This window comes from Nanorana parkeri, unplaced genomic scaffold (assembly GCF_000935625.1).
Source record: "Nanorana parkeri isolate BGI_ZX_2015 unplaced genomic scaffold, ASM93562v1 scaffold1826, whole genome shotgun sequence".
NCBI lineage: Eukaryota > Metazoa > Chordata > Amphibia > Anura > Dicroglossidae > Nanorana > Nanorana parkeri.
In genome coordinates, this window is record NW_017308094.1 from 226,621 (window position 1) to 250,719 (window position 24,099).

General features: G+C 39.6%; 1 protein-coding gene across 1 annotated transcript in view; it reads right to left on the reverse strand.

Annotated features, from left to right (window-relative positions):
• RAMP3 (receptor activity modifying protein 3) overlaps positions 1-24,099 on the reverse strand; it is a 58,330-nt gene that overhangs the window by 28,679 nt on the left and 5,552 nt on the right. The window contains exon 2 of the mRNA XM_018571746.1: positions 21,596-21,731. Within this exon, the coding sequence (XP_018427248.1) occupies positions 21,596-21,731 (136 nt within the window). The remainder of the gene's footprint in view (positions 1-21,595; positions 21,732-24,099) is intronic.

Consider the following 24,099-nt stretch of genomic DNA (forward strand, 5'->3'; position numbering starts at 1 on the left):
ATATGTGCAATGCCTGTACAGCTCCCTTTGCGTGTCCTGTAGAGGTGCCAGGAGCCATATTGGACATCACACCGGTCCAGGCACCTCTACAGGACACATGAGGGAGCTATATGTAAAGATGGAGCTCCCTCACGGTCATAGCCCCAGCCGGTCCCACCTCAAGCTGACACTCGGCCACGGGCAGCATATTTTGAATGGCTGTTTGGCGCAAGAACCGACATTGCTGCAATGGGGGAGGTTGAGGAGCCTCTCACCTAGAAAAGTGGAAGGCACACAGCGACCCACTGAGCATGGGGTCGCGACCCACTTTTGGGTCCCGACCCACCAGTTGAGAACCAAGGTTCTAGTGTCACTGTAGCTTGTTAACTCACTGAACAAATTTAGTAGTAGTTTTGCCGGAAAAATAAGCTATACAATTTTTTTATAAATAAATCCCCATGTGTACACATTTTACTGCCTCATGTACATCTACGCTTCCTAAGCTAGTATAACCCATTTAGTGTTTGTGAGTTTCTGAGGTTTGAAAAAAGTATTGTGTTTTAATTAAATGGGCAGCGCTAATCTACAGAATAACTAATCGTAAATATGTTGACCAATACTAATCAAAAAGCTGCTGTGATATAGACCCCTAGAGGTCTAGTGAATGAAATATTAAAAACTTAACAGCGCTAATTTTAAACAAACAATAAATGTACATAAGGCTGATTTTCACATATACCAAACGTGCTGCAAAATCAATCATAAATGACAAAAATTCCTTTTCGTGAACATAAGTTGATCCTGTATGAATCAAAGTGAATTAATAAATATTTAATTATAGTGTTTCATAAAAACTGTAAGTGAAGTGACTTTGTAAAAGTATATAAATAAATTAATGAAAATTGTATAGTTTCTGTGGATTAATTGTGAAAAATCCCAATAAAGAAAGTCTTTTGAAACAAACAAAAAAAAGTATCTGTGTTAATTCAATCTGATCCAAGTGAAAAGATGTGTGTAGCGACTTATTTTCAGTATTCGGTAATGCACTTTATTCTGAGGAGTGTATTGAGGTCAATACATATCCCCCTTGAGAAACTGTTTAGTAAATCAAATTTATCAAAAAAAAATCTGAAATTTTGTTACCAGAATGTCTTTGTTTGCATAACATTTCAGCATCAAAACAAATATGTTTGTGGCATTCAGAGGTATTAAATGATTCTATGTGTCACATGACTTTTTTTAATAACACCTGTGATTTAATAAACATAATAATTAAATCTCAAAGGAGAGTGCAGCATTTCGACTTTAAATGTGTTTCATATAATAACAAATACATGTTGACGTTAACAATCACCTTCACCTTTCTGTGATTGCTTGGGTGTCTTCCACACATATGTGTTTTATTAAAAAGCATATGGGAAAATGCATTATATGTTAATCTCAGATAGAAAGGGTAAAATGCTAGTTTAATAGTAAGCAGCTGTGAAAGATTATCTGCATCAATATACACAAAATACTTACTTAAAACAATGGAAATCCTTCTTCTTATTCCAAAGGGATGTTCTGCACAATTAATCATTTACACCAAATATTTAGACTAATGTAGCTAATGTAGTCTTTTGTTATATTTGTCTGTTCCAATTTTCAATTATGGTCAGTTATTTTTGGGAAAAAGTCAGAGAGCAATAAAATCAAGGATAATGTTGTAAGGCACAGTGCATATAATCTAAAAATAGCAAAGCTCTGCCCGCTAGGGGCTATACACATCATATTAACCCAAACTACAAGGCAGTTTAAAGGACTGGCACTGACATTTGAATATAATAAATAGTTTTCAACTGATAATAATGCAGTATTAATCAATGATGAACTAATATGTTTTAATAAGACAGTTTTCAGGAGGACATCAAGAAGATGTAGATTTTTAAGGGCACTGGTTAGGCACAGATAACATTTCTATATATTCCTTAAAAAAAAAAAATCTTCACTTTTTGAGTTCAGTTCCACTTTAAAGTGGACCTTGCAATAAAATGCAAGGTTTGTTTATAACATCTGCACTCCTGCCTTGTAAAATTTGCTGCATAATAGTACCCCTACAAATGCACTTGAGAGGAAAATAGTTTTATTTCTATATATCTATTATACCCCCATCTTCTTCATTTGCAGAGCATGGCATCACTATCTTTCCAGTCAGTTTCCTGGGAAATGCAGAGCAGCCCAGATCTTGTGAGAAGATACTCCAGTCCAGTGCAAGAACATTATCTTGTGAGATTTGGACTGATTTGCATCTCCCCGGATCTTGTTGGAAAGAGACATTGTGACATTGCCCTCACCTAGGCAATACAGGCAGAAGATGAGGGTTAGGTCAGCATGCAATTATAACAATGTTTTCCTTACAAGTACATTTCTGAAGTACTATCATGCAATGATTTTTTCAGGGAATGGGCCTGGACCTAATTAGTGGACCTTGCATTATACTGCAAGATCAACTTCAATGCTATTAACTTCATGAGATTTAAAAAGTCACTGACGGAATGTTTGTCACACTTATCATGATGATCACATGATAAGGAATTATGATGATTGCTTCGTGATTTTCATTTGGGAAACTGAGGCTGCTGGCGAAGTTGAGTGCTTCACAGCATGATCAGCCTAATTTAAAAACAGAGTAATTTGTTACAGTAGCATGTTATAACAAAGAGTAGCACACTGTGATAACCACAACTGGCTAATCATGCTGATCATGTTAGTGAGAACCAATGAGCCAGTCAGCAGCTGCCTTGACCCAGAGCTGAGAACTCATATGAGAGCACTCAGCTGCAATTTACAACAACAAAAAAAGTTAATTAAAAGTGAATGAAACTTCCCAGGAGGCTGCCATTAGGCAAATAACAAAGGACATAAGGGCTTTGAAATAGTCAGCATGAAAATAATCCAGCATATGAAGTGAGAAACAATGAGACACCTTTATTGCATAGCATTGCATTAGCTCTGATCAATAGAGCATATACAGCATTCATTAAAAAATAGAAATAAAAAATAGATTATTCATAAAAAGAGCTTTTTAAGTGGTGCATGTTGCCAATGAGAAAAAAAAAAGCAGCAATATTTATAAAAACTTGGTTTTCCTTTTACAGTGTGTATCTCTAAATATACTATTTTAATATTTCAGTAGGAAGAGGGTCTTTTTTATGCAACTTTAAAAGCAACATTCGACAAACTCCAATACTTTCAATGCATGCTTGGTTAGGAGATGCCTTTAGGCTATATGCGGTATAACAGAACAGTACCACTCTCACAGACACCATCAGTGACACCATTCTGTCATAATAACCTGGGGTAGGGTGCACAGTTTATTGGGTGTATACTGTTTTACTGATCACATTAATTAACTAGGGGGTCAAATGGAAAAAGGACAGATGGGGGCGCCAAAACAATTTGAGCTCAAAACAATAGTTTATTTGAAAAGATCAGTATGGTGAAACATTTATTGCACTTTGGGGGCTCACACAATCCCCCTTAATCAGGCTAAAAAGACTAGCTTTGACTAGCGCTGACTATGCCTAATTGGTAAATAGGGTAAATGATAGATATGGCTATTAATAATTATAACTTCAAACCTCATCATATAAATGAATATCATACAAAACTATATCAATTATTTTACTGGAAACCACAAAATATAATTTGATATCATAAAAATTACTATAAATATCTCAAATATATACAAAACCTTGTATGTTCACAAAAACCTCCAAGAATGTGTATAAAACATAACACATCATGGATGTATTCCTAAAGGCACAGAATATTACTGGATATTGAGTTCTTATAGGGACATTAAGCCCCAAAGATTGTTGATCAGGGAATGTCTGATTGCCTTATCGGGACAGGAAGGAATATTTTTACACTTTTGGAGCAAGTTAAACCATGCTCTATAGGGTTTGTTTGCCTTCCTCTGGACCAACAGTGGGTAAATGTGGGCATCTATGGTTCATTATCCACACACCAACAGTGTATATATATGTGTGTATATATATATACATATATATACACACACACACACACACACACACACACACACACATACAGGTGAAACTCGAATAATTAGAATATCGTGCAAAGTTCATTTATTTCACTAATGCAACTTAAAAGGTGAAACTAATATATGAGATAGACTCATTACATGCAAAGCAAGATAGTTCAAGCCCTGATTTGTCATAATTGTGATGATTATGGCTTACAGCTCATGAAAACCCCAAGAACCCCAAATCCACAACCTCAAAAAAGTAGATTATTATATGCAATCAATAAAACAAGGATTGTACATAGAACAATATCGGACCTCTGAAAAGTACAAGCATGCATATGTACTCAGTACTTGGTTTGGGCCCCTTTTGCAGCACTTACTGCAATTACTTTTGCACGATATTCTAATTATTCGAGTTTCACCTGTATATGCACACACATATACACCGCCAATCAGCCATAACAATATGACCACTGAGAGGTGAAGTGAATCATATTTACTATCTAGTTACAATGGCATCTGGAAGTGGGTGGGATTTATTAGGCAACAAGTAAACATTTTGTCCGTGAAGTCGATGTGTTGGAAGCAGAAACAGTAGGCAAGCGTAATGGATTTCAACAACTTTTACAAGGGCCAAATTGTGATCGCTAGACAACTGGGTCAAAACAATTCCAAAACTGCAGCTCTTGTGGGATGTCCCCAGTCTGCAATGGTCAAGACCTACCAAAAGTGGTCCAAGGAAGGAAAACCGGTGAACCAGCAACAGGGTCATGGGCGGCCAAGTCTCATTGATGTATGTGGGGAGTGAAGGCTGACATGTGTAGTCCAATCCAATAGAAAAGCTATTGTAGCTCAAATTGCTGAAAAAGTTAGTGCTGGCTCCGATAGAAAGACGTCTGAACATATAGTGCATTGAAGTTTGTTACGTATGGGGCTGCGTAGCCGAAAACTGGTCAGGGTGCCCATGCTGATCCGTGTCTACCGCTAAAGTGCATAAAATTAGCACCTGAGTATCAGAACTCAACCACGGAGCAATGGAAGAAGGTGGCCTGGTCTGATGAATCATGTTTTGTTTTACATCATGTGGATGGCCAGGTGCCGCTTACCTGTAGAACCAGGATTCTCTATGGGAACAAGGCAAAGAGGAGGCAGTGTTATGCTTTGGGCAAAGCTCTGCTGGGAAACCTTGGGTTCTGCTATTCATGTGGATGTTACTTTTACATGTTCCACCTACCTAAACATTGTTGCTGACCAAGTACACCCCTATATGGAAACGGTTGCCTGAGGGCAATGGACTATCTCAGCAGGATAGTGCAACAGTGCAAAAATGATTCAAGAATGGTTTGAGGAACACAACAACGAGTTTAAGGTGTTGACTTGGCCTCCAAGTTCTCCAGATTTGAATCCAATCGAGCATACAAAACAGCTAGCAGTTTGTGCTACTATCCAAAAAAAAACAAAAAACAGCTAGTTGTTTGTGCAGCTCAAGATATCAGTATGCATAATATATTTTTATTATACACCACCATTTATATGTAAGAAAATCTTTAAATATTTCCCATATCAGTTCCTTTAATGTAGACATTGTATGCAAGATCAAAGCACATCCAACTGGGTACAAATCACATGCAATCACATGTATTTCCCGTAATCAGTCAAATCATTATATCAGATGGGGATATCAACTCCAATATGTATTCGGAGTGAGAATATTGATAGGCATTGTCCTATACGTTCATAAAAATTATAAATTTATTTATTTAAAACATGGCAAAGTCTGTCAATTTAGTGTTTGATTATTTGTATAGAGAATGGCCATCAGTGTAGTTTTTCCTCATTAGGCAAATCCAGACAGAATGTCAGTGAATTGGATACAGTCTAAACACAGTGTGACAAGTTTAAAAATGCCTCATTCCTTCATGTGAATAAGGCACTGTAATCTCCAAACTCATTCAAATAGTTCAAAACAAAGTTACTCCAGCCAATACTCCTTGTTCTTCGAGAAGTCACAGGAGTGTCACAGCTTCCATGTATAAACATTATCTCCAGTTTTAAGTGGTAAGAGCAATTAAAAGGTAATACTGGTAATGCACAAAAATTAGGTTAACTTACTAAAGAAATAAAGACTGTATACCTAGTGAAATGAATGCTTACTTTGGTAACTCTCTGTTCACTTTGCAATGTAAATAAGCTGCGTTCATTTTAAATACCCAATCGCATTCTATCAAAAATCTATTTTTTAAAATTGTCCTCATATATTATTGAGTATTCAAAGTGAACACAAGTTCACCATATTCACTAACCTCTGAAAAGGACTGAGCTAGAAGACAGGGGAGCATTTTATCCCCAGGCCAGTACAATAATGTATGTTCAGCTGGAAGTCCTGAGTGTTGATACGCCCATATTCAGACCTCAGAGCGTTACTCACAGTCAGTAATAGCTTCCTGACAGTAAATAGCTATCTGCTTCCTGACAAGCATGGCGATCACAGCAAGGGAAGTTTTACAGGATCTACTTCCGTTGTAGTCTGAAAATATATTGCAAAAATCTGCAAAGGAGGTCTGTGTTGTTGTACTCAATTATTAAAGGTAGTTGAAGGATATGGATCATTTATAGAGATTTATACTATTTTGAGTGAGTCCATGGCATTTTAAAATAGAAGCAATTACCTTGTTTAGCTCATAAAAGTCTTAGGGGTCTATTCACGAAGCAGTTGAAGGATCTAGCCATAGCTTCTGACGATCCTTCGGCTAGCTTCGACCCTGGGACCCCTTCGGTTCAGTAGAACCGAAGGGCTGCTGTACGGGCTATTCACAATAGCCCGTACAGCTCCCGAACTCAGCCGAGCGGCTCAGTCGAGCCGAAGGCATATGACTCATAGTTACATAGTTACATAGTATTTGAGGTTGAATAAAGACATTAGTCCATCAAGTCCAACCTATTAGGATCTCATTCTAGGAGTACCTGTACCCCTGTATATTACAGTCCCTTAAGAAATCGTCCAAAAGTTTCTTGAACAATTCCACATTCTTTGCTGAAATCACCGCCTGTGGCAGTGAGTTCCAGACCCTAACTGACTCGGCTCGATTGAGCCGCGCTGAAAGCCGAAGCTGGCCGAGCGACCGGCCAGCCTGCTTCTGACAGCTGGGTGGAGCCAGCCATGATCTTACGGCTGGCTACGGCCACTTGCAGAGAGATCAGCATACCTGGTTACCAGCTACCCAGGGACACTGATCTCAAGACAGCAAACTCTCCCAGCGCTCCGGGAGTCTCCCGCTCCCGGCCGCCCAGGAGAGATACACTGCTTTTTCTTAATTCTGACACGGAGCTATTTATTTTTTTCTACTTTTTAAACTATTTTTCTGTTCTGCTCGGTCCCACAGAGGGACCGAGCAGAACAGCCGAGCTGAATGCTGCTCAGCGGCATTCGGCTACTCCCTCACTGCTTTTCTGCATCTATAAGAATAGACCGAACAGCAGCGAGTAGCCTGTCCGAGGTTCGGCTTAGCCGATCCAGATGTTGGATCGGCTGAGTCGAACTCCTTCTGCACTTCGGGTCGGCTGAACATGCTGAGCATGTTCGGCTGACCCGAAGCCACCCGATGTACGGCTAATTTCAGCCGATATAAGGCCTGAAGTGAATAGCCAAACAGCGTTCGGCTCACTTCACTTTAGGTCGGTTATTCACTCGGCTGCCTACGGCAGCTTAGTGAATAGACCCCTCAGTATTTTTAATGCAGTGGCTATGAGGTAAACTCACACAGCACAAACTACATCCAGGCAGTAAACAGAAATGTTCTTGTGATGTACTGGAGCTGGGCAGAGATAAGGAAGAAGAGTGCCTTAGTTGAGGTGAAAGGTAAAAGGAAGGAAGGGAGTAGGCTCCAGGCCTCAATTCCACCTTGTGAAGAACCCTATTTGTAGGGCTAAATAGGGTTCTTTACAGGTCAAAGCTGTCAGCTTATACAGTATACACACCTCACAGAGGTGATGGCAACAAGGTATGCAACCTTGTGAGTGAGAGTGGAACGTGAGGTATCCCTTTTAGGTTCAAAAGTCAGCCTTTCAAATGCCTGTAGAACCAAATTTAAATCCCACAGAAAAACAGGAGGTTGTACAGGAGGGGCAACATAAGAGACACCCTGTGTGTCTTAGTCAAGAAAGTCTTGACTAATTAATGGGAGACTAGCGGTGCTCGGGATAAAATCGCAAGGGCCGAGATTTGCCCCTTTATGGTACATAAGGCCAAATGGGTGTAGAAAAGTTAGGATTCTTCCCCTGGAGTATTTTCTGAGGCAAATGTTTTTCCTTAAACCAAGAGACGTAAGCCTCCTACGTGTTATGGTAGACATTACAGGAGGTAGACTTTTTAGCTTTTACAAGATTGGGAATTACAGAATCAGAGAGCTCCCTGTCTCTCAGGACCTGCACAGTTATGCTATTAAAGCCAGCGACCATGAAGCAGGGTGATAAACTAGTCCTTGGTATAGGAGATCTGCTCAATCTGGAAGAGCCCATGGATTGTTTGGGCCAACTTGGAATTATGACAATCACTTATATACCACAGAGTAGATGAGGATGGAGTTTTCATAGCAGGATCAGAGCATATTCTGCTTCCCGCCAGAGGAACTTTGCGTCTGCAGACAAACCTGTCCAGTTTCTTGTTGAGCCCGGAGACCAGGAGGTCCACATCCAATGTCCCCCTACCTGTGAAACAGATCCTGAAATTATTTCGGGAGTAAGGACCGCAAGGATCATTCAGATCTAGGCTCTTCTAGCTGAGGTAGTCTGTCTGCTAAATGTTCACACCTCAAATGTGAACAGCAGACAGAGCTGGCACAAAGTTCAGCCCAGGCTGGAATCCTTTCTACCTCCCTTGCTGTGGTAAGACTTCTGGTTCCTCCTCAGTGGCTATTGTCTTCCACTGCTATGGCATTGTCCAACTGGATCCTGATAAGATGACCCTCTGGTCAGGGTGTCCAGTGTTGCAGGTACAGCCAAATCACTCATATCTCCAGATTGTTGATTGGGCAATGAGATGCCTCTGAAGACCAAGTTCCCTGCAGTGATAAGGTGTCTAGGAATCCTCCTCAGCCCTTCAGGCTGGCATCCATTGTGGAACACAGTGGGAGAAAAGGAGTTTCCTGAACCACCAGGCCAGCAATAACTTGGTCTTCGGTGTCAGGTCAGGCAGTGCGTCTGGAGACTGAACTGATTTGTCCCACGTCCCACGAGTGTTGGGTCATACAGTATAAGTCTGGAGTGTTACCTAAGCATTCAAGATGTTTTATGACCAGGTGTCTACAAGGCCAACAGACATTCCCTCACTTTAAAAAGTGGGGGTGCCCCTTAATACCTAAAGCTTCTGTCTGCTGTCTGCATATTTAGAAATTAAGGGCTCAAGGTTTGTGATTAAACTGGGCCCCTAGCTTGGGTCTGGCCTTGGAGGTTAAAATCCGGGAGTAATAAAAACAACTCTTATGGGGAAGGAGTCTTTCTAGTTTGTGACAAATATGTACTTTTGCCCCAGTTACATCCTTTATGAGAGTGTCCAGAGACTCACCAAAAATGTTCACTATCTATCAAAAAGCATGTGTAGCAAGTATTTTTCACACATTTGTACTGCAGACCAACATTCCAGCCAAAAGAGTTCTCCACATATTCACTGATAGAAAACTATCAGTAGACAATGTCAGCTATTCCATCTACACAATAGGCAGTTGTAGACAACTTGAGGAGAATGCAACAAATTATAGATCTACAATCACACTGCAAAAAATGCGTGTTTCCAAAGAGCCAAATTCTATCTACTGCCTGATCTTAATGTTTCGGTAAATTTCTCTTTTGCAGTGAAATTCTTGATCTGTCCCTAGGAAAGTGACAATATTATCTGTCCCTTTCTAATCTCATATTTAAACTTCGTTTCTACAAATAATTTAAAACTAAACTTCAGTCAAATAAAAAACATAATTTAAAGGCAGTTGTGTATTCCTTTAATACAGTATGCGTATTGGGGTAACGCATGGAAAATGGGCATTTTACAACATATCACTTTAACATATGCTAACAAATTATACAGGGTGTAGTGCCATTTATTTTGAATGGCACCCCAGTGTACCTAGGAAGTGCACCCCTTTTGCACTTGTGAGATAGAAAACAACAATGCATGGAGGTAGTTTTATCTTGAAAATAGAAATTAGAGTGTATTATTTGAAGTTAATGGCACCGCAGCCAGGCTCCTAACAGTGCGATCTACCAGTGATTGCTACGCAATCGACTGGTGGATCGCGATCGACCTTGTGGGCACCCCTGTATTAGAGTGTATGATTTGAGAGACAATAACCACAAATATAGTACAGTGGCTTTACAGTATGTAAGCAGTTTGGTAAGGCCAAAGTGTAAGAGGAAAAAAAGACGAGGTGGATTTTATCTTGCAATAAAAATTGGAAAGTATATCCTGAGAGAAAATAGCCACAAATAGTGTACATTGGCTTCACAGTATGTAAGCAGCTTGGTTATTATGCAATATAGGAGGTAGAGACCAGGCATGTTTTATCTTGAATTAAACATTAGAAATTTAGCAGCTGATGTCCAGCTGCATTAACATTGCATGACAGCTTTACACTGAAATAGGCTGCAAACTTTGATGCATAATGAAGGTTTTATCCTGCGACAAACGTTAGAAATTTGGCAGCTGGTGTGCATCTACAGAAACACTGTGTGGCACCTGTATAGTGCCTAGAGCACTGAAGTAGACCAGGAGAGTTGGAAGGAGCGGGTAATGTGGCAGGTATATAAGACTGTAGCATCAACAGCAGGGCTTTTGTGGTCATTAGTAATCCAAGATTGGTTCATTTTAATTAGGGTGAGCCAGTGCACACAGCCAGGGGATAGGTGAGTTTGCCTCTCTGTTAAAAAACCTTTTGCTGCATTTAAGGCCCTCTCAGACACGACACTGGCTTCAGGGCGAGTCTGAGGCCTCAGTGCATACTGTACAGGCTCCGGCCAGTGGTCCAGTGCTGACACCCAATAGTCATGGGGAAAAAAACTCTGAAAAGCAGCACTGAGGCACCTGCGTCCACCCCACTGCTCGTCCTTTCAAGGATCAGAGAATCAGAGGCATGTTAGTCATTAAAGGGGATCCTATCACCATCAAGAAATGTGGCCAAGAGATTCTTATGCCATTGTCTTGCCTGAATGAAGATGGAGAGCTGTCAACAGCTCCAGCCTAGTGTGGCTCCTGCCCCAGTGCATGAGAGCTAAAACACGGCATGGCAGTGATTAGCCTGGGATGTTGCATATGTTCTGGAGTCCTGCCATCATCGGCCAAAACATGTGGTAGTACAAACAGCTGCAGCAAACAGTAAGCCCTGTCCTGCATCCTTCCTAACCACCAGAAGAGTGACCCAGTATGCTGTGTAATGTCCCTGTTAATGCTTACTGGACCACAAGTCTGTGGCTATACCTGGCCTGTACCCTGCCACTCACAGAGTGGTACAGTGATTCAGACACATTACATTTCACATGCTGGTGTAGGTCAGGGATGGCCTTGTTGGCAAAATAATAGCATAAGGTAATCTGCCACTGTAGTGTAGCACAAGTCATAGGCTCATGAAAGAGGGGGGGGGCGATTCCATGAGCTAGAATGGGGCTGCTGCAAAGCCAGCAATTTTACAAGCTGGCAGGATGCTGGGCTTGGGGTGATCGAGAAACATCTGTATTTCCACTCCAGCAGCTGGGAGAGACATCTGCTTTGGGAACAGTTGCTGATGGAGAATGGAGAGGACATGGTAGGTGTAGGAGAATTCTACAGAGCCTTCACCTTGACCCTCCTCAGCATAGCCCTATGACCCTCTTCCTCTCTAAGTCTCTGAAAACCCTTGTGAGACTTCTATCCCTTTCATTAGAAAATGTTGTGGCTGATGCAGCAGGAGAATTTTTTAGAAAGGGGATGTAGAAGTTGAGGAACAAGAATGACATTGGCTCAGGCGTGTGGTACCCAAATACTAGTGTTTTTTTTCAGGGCTTATACACTGTAAAACTATTCTGCCTAGCATGGTACCAAAATGCTAGGCAGAAGCTGTAGACCACAACAGTGCTGTTGGCAGTAGATATCTTAGTAATTACCTTCACTGCAGAGCTCTATGGACTGGCCCTGGGTAGAACAGTGGCCTGTACCTGTGAGACATTGCTGCCAGAGAAATGGGTTAGGCTACACCCTCCACTTTTCTGCAAGTTGCTCCTGCTCGAGGATAAAATCATCCCATGCCGCAGTTCAGCCCTAGTTAAAGAAAATAATAAGAAAAAAACTCCCTTAAAAATATCAAGCCTGAAACTTTAAACCCCTAGCCATCCCTATTGTGGTGCAATGTGGTAAAAACAAAATATGAAAAGTCCATTAAAACCTGTTGTATGTTTTGTTGGGAGCCCATTCAAAATGCTTAAAAGGGGAACTACTGCATGGAGCAAACCAGTGTAAATGGCCACTTAAAAGGTAGTTAAATATATTTGTACATACAACTAGCATAAGTATTTATATCTCTCTTGATGTCAGCTTGCTGTTGTCCCTTGTACAGAATTCTCCAATAAAAGTGACAACACTAGCAGCTAAGTGTCCATGGGAGCAGCGTAAGCAGAGTTGATGAGTTATCTATGTGTTGCTGTTGCTTTAGTGTTAGAAAGACAGGCTGTGAGCACCGAAAGGCACTGTGTTCCTTAAAGCCCAACTCAGGGATATTTTTTTTAAAGTTATCCACCAGGTGTAAAAAAAAGGTCACCATCAACCATGAGCTGTCCAACACCCCCACCCCCCATCCCCACCAATACTTTCTTTTTCATGACAAGATGTCCTCAGTCTTCCGGGTTGAATGATGCTCAGCATCTAAGAACACTGAGGACATCACATTACCACGGCTCTCTGCATCATCACCGAGCACTGCAGAAGATCTGAAGAGAAGGAGTACTCTGCGTCATTATATGACCATTCTGAAGACTTATGAAAAGGGTAAGTATAAAATAATTACACCAAATACTCTCCAGGGAAGTGGGCTTTAGGAGAGGAGGTGGGAGCACTGGGGAGAGGAAGTCTAGACTTAGGGCTTGTTCATACCAAATCCGGACTAGATCTGCATGAGTTTCGCAACATGCAGTGCAGTGTGTTTTGCTGTGTTTTTGCCAAGTTCCGGGCCGGGTTTTTAAAAAAAGTATTTTTTAGCCTAAATTGGGTTTTCAGTGCATTCCAGGGTGTTTGCATGCATTTTTTTTATGCATTGGCAGGCATTTGGTGCGTTCCAGAGCAGAAAAAATAGGTCGTGCTGCAGTTTTTCCACATGCTCTGGAACTGAACGCACTGGTGTGAACTAGAGCCCAAAATACCATTGGAATACACTGGATGCAGTTTTGATGCATTCAGTAACTGCTCTGCATCTGCTCCGCACTTGGTGTGAATCAGCCCTTAGCCTTTATCTCTAACAGAGTGGTGTGGATGTTGTGTATCCACATCCTGGCTGTGATTTCTGGCAGAGGTGCATGACTCAAAAAAGTGGCCGGACAGAATTTACCATACTGAATCTGTTTGATGGAATAGATGTAAATGTATGATACATATTCCAAAACAACAATCATGTACTTATAAAAATAACATCTATAATTTTTTCTACATGAAACATATACTAGCCTGCCAGACATTCTCCTGATTTAAATAAACATGTAGCTGCCTAGACCCTAAGCTATTTTAACTGAATAGAACACAACAGATCAATCTCACTCTTTAATAAGAAAGTATCCTTTTTTTCTCATTTAGACATTCTGTAGATATGCAGATAAATTACCACAGACCTAAAATACTCACAGTCCTGACAACAACTATTGTTTTGCTTAGAAATGTATCCTTTTGTATTCACAGATGATTTCCTGTGTCTTGAAGTGAATTCTACTTAACAATGACCATTCATCCTCAAAAAAGATACAATGTTGCTTCTTACACGTTTTATTCTCCGTAACACAGGTGCGTGCAGGGATCACAAGAAACGCCTCATTCACATTGGCATTGACAAATCTGCTTTTATATGTTTAGGTGACTTTTCTTAACACATATAAATGTATATGCTGATTTTTTAATGGTATCAAACTGGTATTTACTTGAGTTTAGGCGTGTTCAGTTTGGCTACATTTCGAGAAAATATTATTTCTGTGGGTGCAGGATCTGATTAGAAACTAAATGCAGCTAAGTGCATTTAAATTTACATAAATGCAACCAAACTCGCAAAAAAGGCAGGTACATCTAAATGCAGGAGAAAATGGTCTGAAAAGCATAAAGTTGTTTATATTTCCCAGTTAATTTCTCCTGCATCCTTCAATCTGGCAAATGGAGGAGCTTGTTTAATAACCTCTCCTGCTACCCACACCACTGATAACTCCTTGTGGAAAAGCCATCGCTGGAAGAATTTTCTGAATATGACACTTCCGGGAGAGCTGCATTTCTGGTCCCCAGCTGTGTGGTGTGGCAGCCCCTTCATCACTTCTGTATTGTGCAATGACATAAGTGAGATGAATATTAAACATATTCTTAGCAAGGGCTGCATTTTTCAGCATTGGATGGAATTGTGTTTTAAACTGAATGAAAGACACAGCCACAGGAAGAATGATGTATGATTGCATGTAGAAGTAGTAACCAGCATTTGTAACACCTTAAAGTAGCGGCAAATCCTAACTGAATGACATTTAGGGGTCTAATCACAAAGCTGCCGAAGGATCTGGCCGTAGCTTCGGCCGATCCTTCGGCTAGCTTTGGCCCCAGGACCCCTTTGGTTCAGGAGAACCGAGGGGGTGCTGTACGGGCTATTCACAATAGCCCGTATAGCTCCCGATCACGGCCGATCGGCTCAGACGAGAAGTTTTCTAAAGCATTAGGTCTTATAAACTTTTTTATTACTTGTTTTAACTTTTTTATTTCATTCATTGTATCTTAGTGTTGCTGATCTCCCAAAGCCTATTAGCAGCCATTTGCGATCTACATGAACTTGCTCTAGCCATGGCTACATAGCATTGTTTTAAGGTAGGTTTTCAATGTGGACAACTGACTCATGCTGGCATAATTTATTTTAAAACAGCTTTCAGAAGACTGCGTGACAGCGCAGCAGTGCAAGAGCACAATTGGGACACAGGCATAAAGTATTGTCATCCCACAACAGGAAATGCTTGAAGAAGGAACTTTGAAATTTAAATGAGATTTAGTGATTGGGTTTACATATACATTTAATCCCAACTCTGGACACAAGACAAAAAAAAACTTCGTAGTGGGGCCCCCCACAATGCAAGGGTTAACTGCTCATTAAGTCTTGGGGTGCAGGGATATACTTGCACCCCTAGAGGAGTAATATTTAGCTTACCCCTCTCTCTGGCAGGCTCCCTTCATCTATGGGACCATGTTCATGAAGCACTTCCTGGAAGGTGCTCATCCTCTTCCAAGTACAATATAGGGTTAATAGCCCTGCATTGTACAAGATGGCACCAAGGGACCATCCACAGTCTGGAGTGCCTGGGAGGAGAGGAGAGTGCTAATGTTTGTCAGAGCAGGGGGTAAAGGTACGTATTATTTCCTCTTCTTGTACCCCTGAGACCCATCTCTGAGCAGAAGATGAAAAAAACCCTTGCAGTGAACCCCTCCCCTCACCCCCAGGGTTTTTTTTTTTCTTGCGCTAAAAGTTGGGCTTTAATATTGTTGCACATATTTAATTCTAAATGCGTAAACATAGTTCATTTTAGAAAGGGAATTTTCAATGAACTTTGCAAATAAGGTAAATCATTTTCATATTCATTGGAATCATCCCAAAACTATTTTTTCATTTCTTTCGCTCATGACCAGATATTCAAAGTGAATACAGTTTCACCCTATTTATTAACCCAAGTAAAATATTTATTTACAAAGTAAACAGTAAGGGGATGATTTTGAAATCATCCACCCAGCCATATGTTCCTATGCTTTCATCTAGTGGAGGGAATGCCATGCTAACGGCATTTGCCCAGCATATGGCTGGGCAGAGGATTTATAAATCATCCCCTAAATCTCTACTTGTTTAATAAACAACACCATAATCTTCATTTGAACTTTTGGTTCTCTGCTTGTTTGTGAACTCCTACTCATACAATAATTAGGCACAGATATGGTAAAACACTTTTAATGAAACACGTTCTTCAATTAGAGCATTAGCGTATTTAAATTGGGTAGTTAATCAATAAAAGGTCAAGGAAAGCTATAGAGTCTATTTAGCGCTGTAAGATAATATATTCATCATTTTGTGTACTGACAATAGTTAGGTTTACCAAGATTCTGAAGCAAATGCCCCCCCAAAAAAATAAATATTACATTTAAGTAATAAAAACCCTATAATAAATTCAAATAATAAAGGGGTAATTAGTGGGCTCACTCCAGTCACTAGTGCAAAAGCAGTGAATATAGTAAATACGATAGCCATAAATAATATAATTAAGCCTGGCCAACCACTATCAAGTAAACCTTTGTCCCATAAGACAGGAATTAAATGTATGTACACGAACGCGAGAAGTCTAGCCAATAAATTAAAAGAGCTTGAACTTATGATGCTCGAGGAGGACTTCGATATAGTAGGAATAGCGGAAACCTGGCTAGACAACACACATGATTGGGCCACCAATATAGAGGGGTACAACCTGTTCAGGAGGGACAGAGGTGGGAGAAGGGGGGGGGGAGTATGCATTTATGTTAAAAATAATCTAAAAATAATCTAAATATGCATACAAGGGATGATATCACGTCAAACAGTAGGGAGGACGTGGAATCAATTAAGGAGATTAAGGGGAGACATGATTTTCATGTACAAAATGTTCTATAGTCATAGCGACATTAGCAACAAACTCTTTATGATTAATTCCGTAACAAAGACTAGAGGCCACCACCTGAAACTGGTAGAAAAAAAATTCAAACACAAAGGGCGAAGGGGGTTCTTCTCAGTTCGAGCGGTTAGGGTCTGGAACTCGTTGCCACGAGCAGTGATTTCAGCTGATAGTGTGGAATCGTTCAAGAAGCTTTTGGACGATTTCCTGAGAAACGGTAATATACAGGGGTACAGGTACTCCTATAAACGAGATGACACAGGGATCTATACACACACACACACACACACACAATAGGTTGGACTTGATGGACATGTGTCTTTATTCAACCTCAAATACTATGTAACTATGTAACTATGTAACATCATTTAAAAGGTTCACCCATGTAAGCAGAACCTGTCACCGTTTAAATAATATTGATTCTATTAAAGATATTTGAGCTGATTCATGAAGAATTAACTTCTTACAGTTGAAGTGTATGAATTTTTTTTGGGGGGGATACAAGTACCAATTAAAATATGTGTATTAATGTGTATCTGCTTACTTGCAGCAGATGCTTCTGGTCTCCTCATTTCTCCCCTCACAGCCACCGCATATTACACTCAGCAGCGCTTCTAGGGAGCCTCCTCCATTCATGGAATTTCTCTTACTATGATCCAACAATGTATCGAATTCTGGAAATGGATGAGATTGCTGTTGAATGACAGACTCTCCTCCTCCATTAAATTCCTCTTTAATTACTGGTTTGTCTTATATCACATGAAGCAGTAATAACATTTATTTTAGCTACTGTGACACTTTTAGCTGTCCCTTAAAAAGGGAAAAGTTATCCTGTTTTGAAATCCTTAGTAAATGCTGTTCCCACACTTTAAATTGGTGAGATTTCATCCAGCCAGAAGAAAGGGCACAGGGGGGTGGGGGTGTGGTTAGCACTAAGGGAAGGAGCTCTGTGCTTGAGCCATAATCTCTGAGGTCCTAACCAGTGCCTTCCCTTCTGGGGACTTATTTGTTACTCCCAATGGAGCTTACAGAGCACTTTCTATAGCCTAAGGGAGTTTGCACTTTGTTATGGTAAATAAAAGAGGTCTTGTGGAACAAATGCTGTACTACTGAAACTGAGAACTCCTGCTTACTAATGTTACCTCTAATTTTCTATGCAATCCGGTTTTATGGACATCCAATTATTTGTATGCACTATGAAAGGTTCTGTGTAGTGTATAGGAATAGAGAAGTACCCTCTTCTACCCCACTATGTAAAGAAATAACCCCCCTTCATCAGAGGTCCTTGGCTAATAGAGTGAATAGGAAACAGATACCCAGCTGGATTTCATGATATTCATGGTACTAGGACCCAGAGTCAAGTCCTAGAGTAAAAAGTAGTATTTTACTCAGGCAACCAATTATGTTTGATGTAATAACTGGTACTGTTCTTGATTAGCTCTGCCTACTATACCTAAGGGGTGTCCATCCTGTTACAACTCCCTGCAGCAAGAAAAGGTAGTACAATTCTGTCAAGCTTGTCATTCACTGCTAAAATAAACATATCCTGACCTACTGTTTGGGGCTTACTTTAGTGACAACTAAAAAAATCTGATATATCTACCTTTTAACTAGTTAGAGGCTTAAGAGAGAATTATATACATTTGTAAGTAAAGCTGCAACCCCTAGGCATATATTAATTCCCTTCCCTCCCACCCCCCTCTAACTGATCTCTGGCAAGACAACAAGAAAAAACTTTAATTACCTAAAGCTGCCATCACATGCTGTTCCAGTCCTAAGTCTTCTTTGTTCTTCTGTTTACAGGAGGAGGCATCCTTCTTTGGGTGTCCATGTCACTGCCTACATATTATTTTTCCTGAAGATGGGCTTTCAGCTTTCTGATAAGCATAATATGCTTATCACGTTGTCACGTTAAGTTAGATTTTGTAGGCTTAATTACCTAATAGCCTAATTGAAAATAATTATGTTTTCAATTGTACTGTATAATTAGTATTCTTCTTTGAACATGAAACTGAAGGTCCTATTTTCACATAGATGGCTAAAATTATGAGCTGATTTAATGCATAATCATACCATTCATGTTGTAGTTCTCATGTGCAAAAGATCTTTTGATGTTGAGCTTACTGTTTTTGTTGCATGTATGCCTTGACTGGTCCCCTATATTATAAAAATATGTTCCCCACTGCTTTGCTTTGGTGCCTCCCAATCATTCAAGCGTTCACTTATTTAATTATCTGTCCGTCTTAGTTTAGTTTACTTCTAGTTCAATCTAATTCCCTCTGGCCCCTCATAGTCTCATCGGGACCGCAACATGCTCAGGTGAATCTGAGATGCTACCAGGTGATTGAGATGCTTGCTTGCTCACTAGTTTGTCTTGAGTCGAAACCATGTTATACCACATGTACGTATCTTTTATAAATGCGTTTGTTTATAGTGGTAATGCTGTACTTTGGAACCTTTGGTGATATCACACTATATTATATTATGTCTTGTTTTATGATGTTTCTTACAAGTTGCCGTCTGTACCTTTTTGGGGGCAGACCGAATTGTCTTATTGTTTTTCTTATTGACAAAACTCTAATAAAGACTATTTGCTAAAAGAAAAAAAAAATATGTTTGCACTGAGTCTGACCTTCGTTTGGGTCTTTACTGGTAGTGTAAACTTTTTTTTTTGAGAAGCTGGAACATCAGATTTCACAAGCAGCAGCCAAATTCTGTTTGTTTTCCTAATGTTTCCATGATGTAAAAACTATTTCCTAGATTAATTCTGGTCTTAGCCTGTAAACTGGAAAACATAACTGTAATCCACTACAGTTTTTATACAGCAATATATTAAATTTTTAGAAACAAGAGTAATATGTATTGCTTTAATACCTTTACATTAAAAGTAAATTCTGTAAATACTGTACGTTGTTATTAAAGCAAGAGAGAATTAGCCACCAATAGGAAAAACAGAAGCTGTAATCTTGGTAGAAAGGAGGGATTTTCTATATTGTGGCCGATTAGTGGATATCAGTGAAATGCTAACCCCACCCAGGTCAAATATGAAGGTCAATCTATTACACTTGGTGGATCTAAAGCTGACACAAATTAATGTAGCACTGTATTCATTAATACAACATTAGATTTATTTTTTAAAAAGGAGAGAAGAGAGTAACAGTAAAATGAGCTCACCAGTGTGCTGTTTCTTCTTTCACTGTCCATTCACAGGTTGGAGTTGGGGAGGAAAACTGTAAGTGTTATTGAACCAAAGTCCTGTCTTGCCAGACAGGGTTGTGTTGTGTGACAGAGTTGTGTCAGAACTGGATGGACAGAGATACAAATGCTTTGATAGGTAGACCTGTTAACTATTATGTTTTTTATCTTTGTATTTAGGTGTTTAGCATTAAAAGAAATAGTTTTTCCTAATTATTGTGTTTAAAATGTGTTTTTAAGCTAGTAGATATATTATTTTAAATATTTAATTGTCCACAAAAGAAATATCCAGCCCTTCATGATGGTTGCCAATGTTCATAGAAAATTAGAACTGACATCATAGGTATTTTACATCAATGCAGAACTTTTGTGATCTGAAGCAAGACGGAAACCCCAGGAGTTTATCAGCTCCCAGCACTGGGAGCACTGGATCCCGGTTTTAGCTGACAGACAAATGTTCTAGTAACCATTCCCACTGGACATCCCTTAGCTATTTTGAAATGATGGCATGCCTAAAATGTTTAAAATCCAATTCTCTAATCTGTCTTTATTTATAAATACAGTGGCCCCTTGGTTCACGGACGCTTCTGTTCCCGAACAATGCGGTTCGCAAACAGGAAGTGCGGCAAAATTTTGCTCCCGTTCACGAACTCCGCATCGGGTGACGAGCACAACCGCAGCCATCTTCCCTGCTCTGACACATGGTCGTGGCTTCCTCTAGTTGAGATCGCGGTCTGATCACAGTTTGATTCGGTTCGCGACCAATTCGGTTCGCGACCAGAATCGTGGAACAAATTAAGTTTGTGAGCCGGGGTACCACTGTAACTCTGTTCTCAGTCTGTCCCCTAAGTCAATGTTGACATTTGAGAGCTATCCTATTTTACTATCTGTTAGGTTTTCGTGGCAAAGCATGGATACAAAGATTGATAGCCAAGTAATTTTTTCCAGGCAGTAGGTTCAGAGCAAGCGAGGTTTGTTAGATGTCAATTAACTACTAGCACGTTTTTACTGTTGAAGCAAACCACCACAATAATTTTGGCATAGATAAAATGTATTTCCGTTTCTTTGCATATTTGATTGTTATTTGTGTAGGCTAGCCCTCAATTTTCTTATTATAGTTTTTCATTGTCTGTTTTTTTTTTTACAATTTAAAATAATGAGGTTTATGAGGGGCCTTTTTTTAGTACAAAGCCTGGTTCTATAACCCTCAAGAGCCATTTAAATCCTATTGCACCCTTTGAAAACCTACCAAAACCACCTCCATTTCACCTTCATCACTGATTGCAATGTATTCCCCCAATATTGCAAAATATCACAGAAATCTCCCAATTTTTGCTGAAATTTCATGGAAATTAAAAATCTCAATTACACTTATCTCTAACAGGGAAAGCATACAAATTCCATGAAGGGCAATAAACTCAGGACTTCAAGGTTAAATGTGACCACTTAGCTCCTAAGCTGGTTTATTAGTTTCTGTACTGTAGGTTAGACCAAAGATAATATAAATGTTTATCTTACATGATGAATGTTGTCAGGTTGCACCACTGGTTTGGATCTACAGCCTTCATCCTGTTTTCAAACACTTTTCCACATTTAGGCAAAAGCTCCAATAAAACTGTTTCATTGCACTTTATCACAGGGTGCTGTAAACCACCTATATATTGAAAGTGAGAAAATGCTGATTAGCAGGTTATTTAACACCAACATTTATTTAGCACTAATATGTAGAAAAGTACAGTACATTATCCACAAACAATTTAAAAGAAAAAAAACAGCATTGCAATATCTCTGACTTTACACACAGATACTATATAAGAGCAGTGCATAAAATTGACTTACTGTTTTTTACTTTACATATATATAATTGATGCACGCCCACTCAGAGACTGAATAACAAATAACCTTAGTTTGTAAATTAAGCATTTGTGGGGCACAGTGTCAAATGCTTGTACAAAATCCAGATAAATTACATTGACTGCCCTTCCTTTAGCTAAACTATTGCTCACATCATCGTAGAATGTTAACAGGTTGGCCTGAAAAGTATGGTCCTTCATAAATCCATGTTGATTATTACTTATAATAACATTTTTAATAGTAAAGTTTGGAAGATATCTTGCAGACAGTTTCTTGTTGTGTGCCTTAACTTTAACTGCCCCTGACTATGTTTAAAGGAAAGGTAGCATTTCAGAATATGCCTAAAGAGCAATGCATTTGCTTTGTACATGGTTGTTGGCCATCAGATGCTGATGCAGGTCTTCCAAAGTTAAAGTGTATGTAAACCTTAGCAGTGATCTTCCCTTATTTGATCTCTTTTGGCGTGTTAATTATACCATTAAACATGTTTTGTTATATCTATTAGATAAGTGCAAAAAAAAATAACTGTTGATTTTGCCAGAACCCTTGTTAGTGGATACCTTCCTGTACTCTTTGGTGTACGTTTAATAAACTGTGATAAAACTAGCTTTATCACGAGTTAACTTTACTCAGCAGATCTCTTTGTTTTTCTCGGCTGCACAGAGGCTGTTTAATAACCTGCGAAAAGAAAACTTATCTCACGTAACAGCTGTGAAAGGCTGAGATAAGTTATCTCAGTGATCAGTTGAGAAAGCAATGTGGGGAATGTATTCTGAGCTGCACAATGGCATCCTTTGTGATAATCTGCAATCCTCCTGACAGGATCGTAGTTTAATCTGCCAAACCACCCATTAACAATATTACAAAGCACCGCTATAGCAAAGTGCAACAGTTATTTCACCATTACAATTATGAAAATTGCTAAAAAGCAGGATTTACATGTTCTGATTTGTTCAGCATGTACCAGTACAAAACCATGAATTAAACTACCAGAGGCAGCCACAATGTGAGGCAGTGATGGGGTTAAACATTCTAAAGGGGCACTCTGATGGAGCCTAGCAATGTAAGTGGGCACTCTGACACATGCTGGAAATTAGAATGTTTGGCGTCCATGAAAAAAGCCTGCTGTCCCGAGATAGAGTTATAAAACAGCATTTTCTAGACTTTTCACTTTGCTAAGGTGAGAAAAGCCTTCTCACTGCTTATCACACTCTTTCACAGTTTATTAAACGTACACCTTTGTGTGGAAGGGTTATGGAGATGAGAGGGGAAAGCAGGGGAAAGAGAGATCTTTGTTCTTTGCAAGCTCAGAAGCACAGTGGCTTATTGGTTAGCACGTCTGCCTTGCAGCACTGGGGTCCTTGGTTTAAATCCTAGCCAGGTGCTATCTTCATGATCTTTGCATGTTCTCCTTGTGCTTGCGTCCTTTGGCTCCTGTCCTAATTGGCCCCAGTATATGTGTGCGTGTATGTATGTATCTGTGATAAAGACCTTAGACTGTAAGTACCCTGAGGGCAGGAAATGATATGAAGGTGCAGTATGTGAAGTGCAGCATAAACTGTCAGTGCTATATAAATGCCTGTGATAAATAATACATCAGAAATGAAACAGGAAAGGGTGACACCATGTGCCTTGGAATGCAAAGATATCATGTCAAGCATACTATATTTATTACCCAGACTTTTCTGTGAAAATGTGACTGTTAATTACTCAGACATGCAACACTTTACCCCAAATTTTTTTTGAGACAGATAACGTTTTCTCTTAGTGGAATTTAATAACATAACCATTTTAATATATAAAACAAGTTTGAAAACAATTTCCTCTTACTTTCTTTTCAAAACATATCAAATAAAAATGCCAGGAGAGTAAACAAACCCCAAAATGGCCCCTTTCCAGAAAGTCGACACCAAAAGGTAATCTCATTGTTGCCACACCAGTTAAGTGCCCTGCCTAAGATAACGCAGCCTTTCTATTGAAAACATCTCCTTTGGCTCCTTTTTACTGCACATGAGAGCGTCATTACTATGGGTAATGTGTATTCCAGCCATCCAAAACCATATTTTACTCTAAACCTAACTAAGTACAATAGCTATAATATTTTTCTCTGTTCAAATGTTTGCACTGAAAATTATAAGTGCAGGCGTATGCCATACATCAGGGGAATT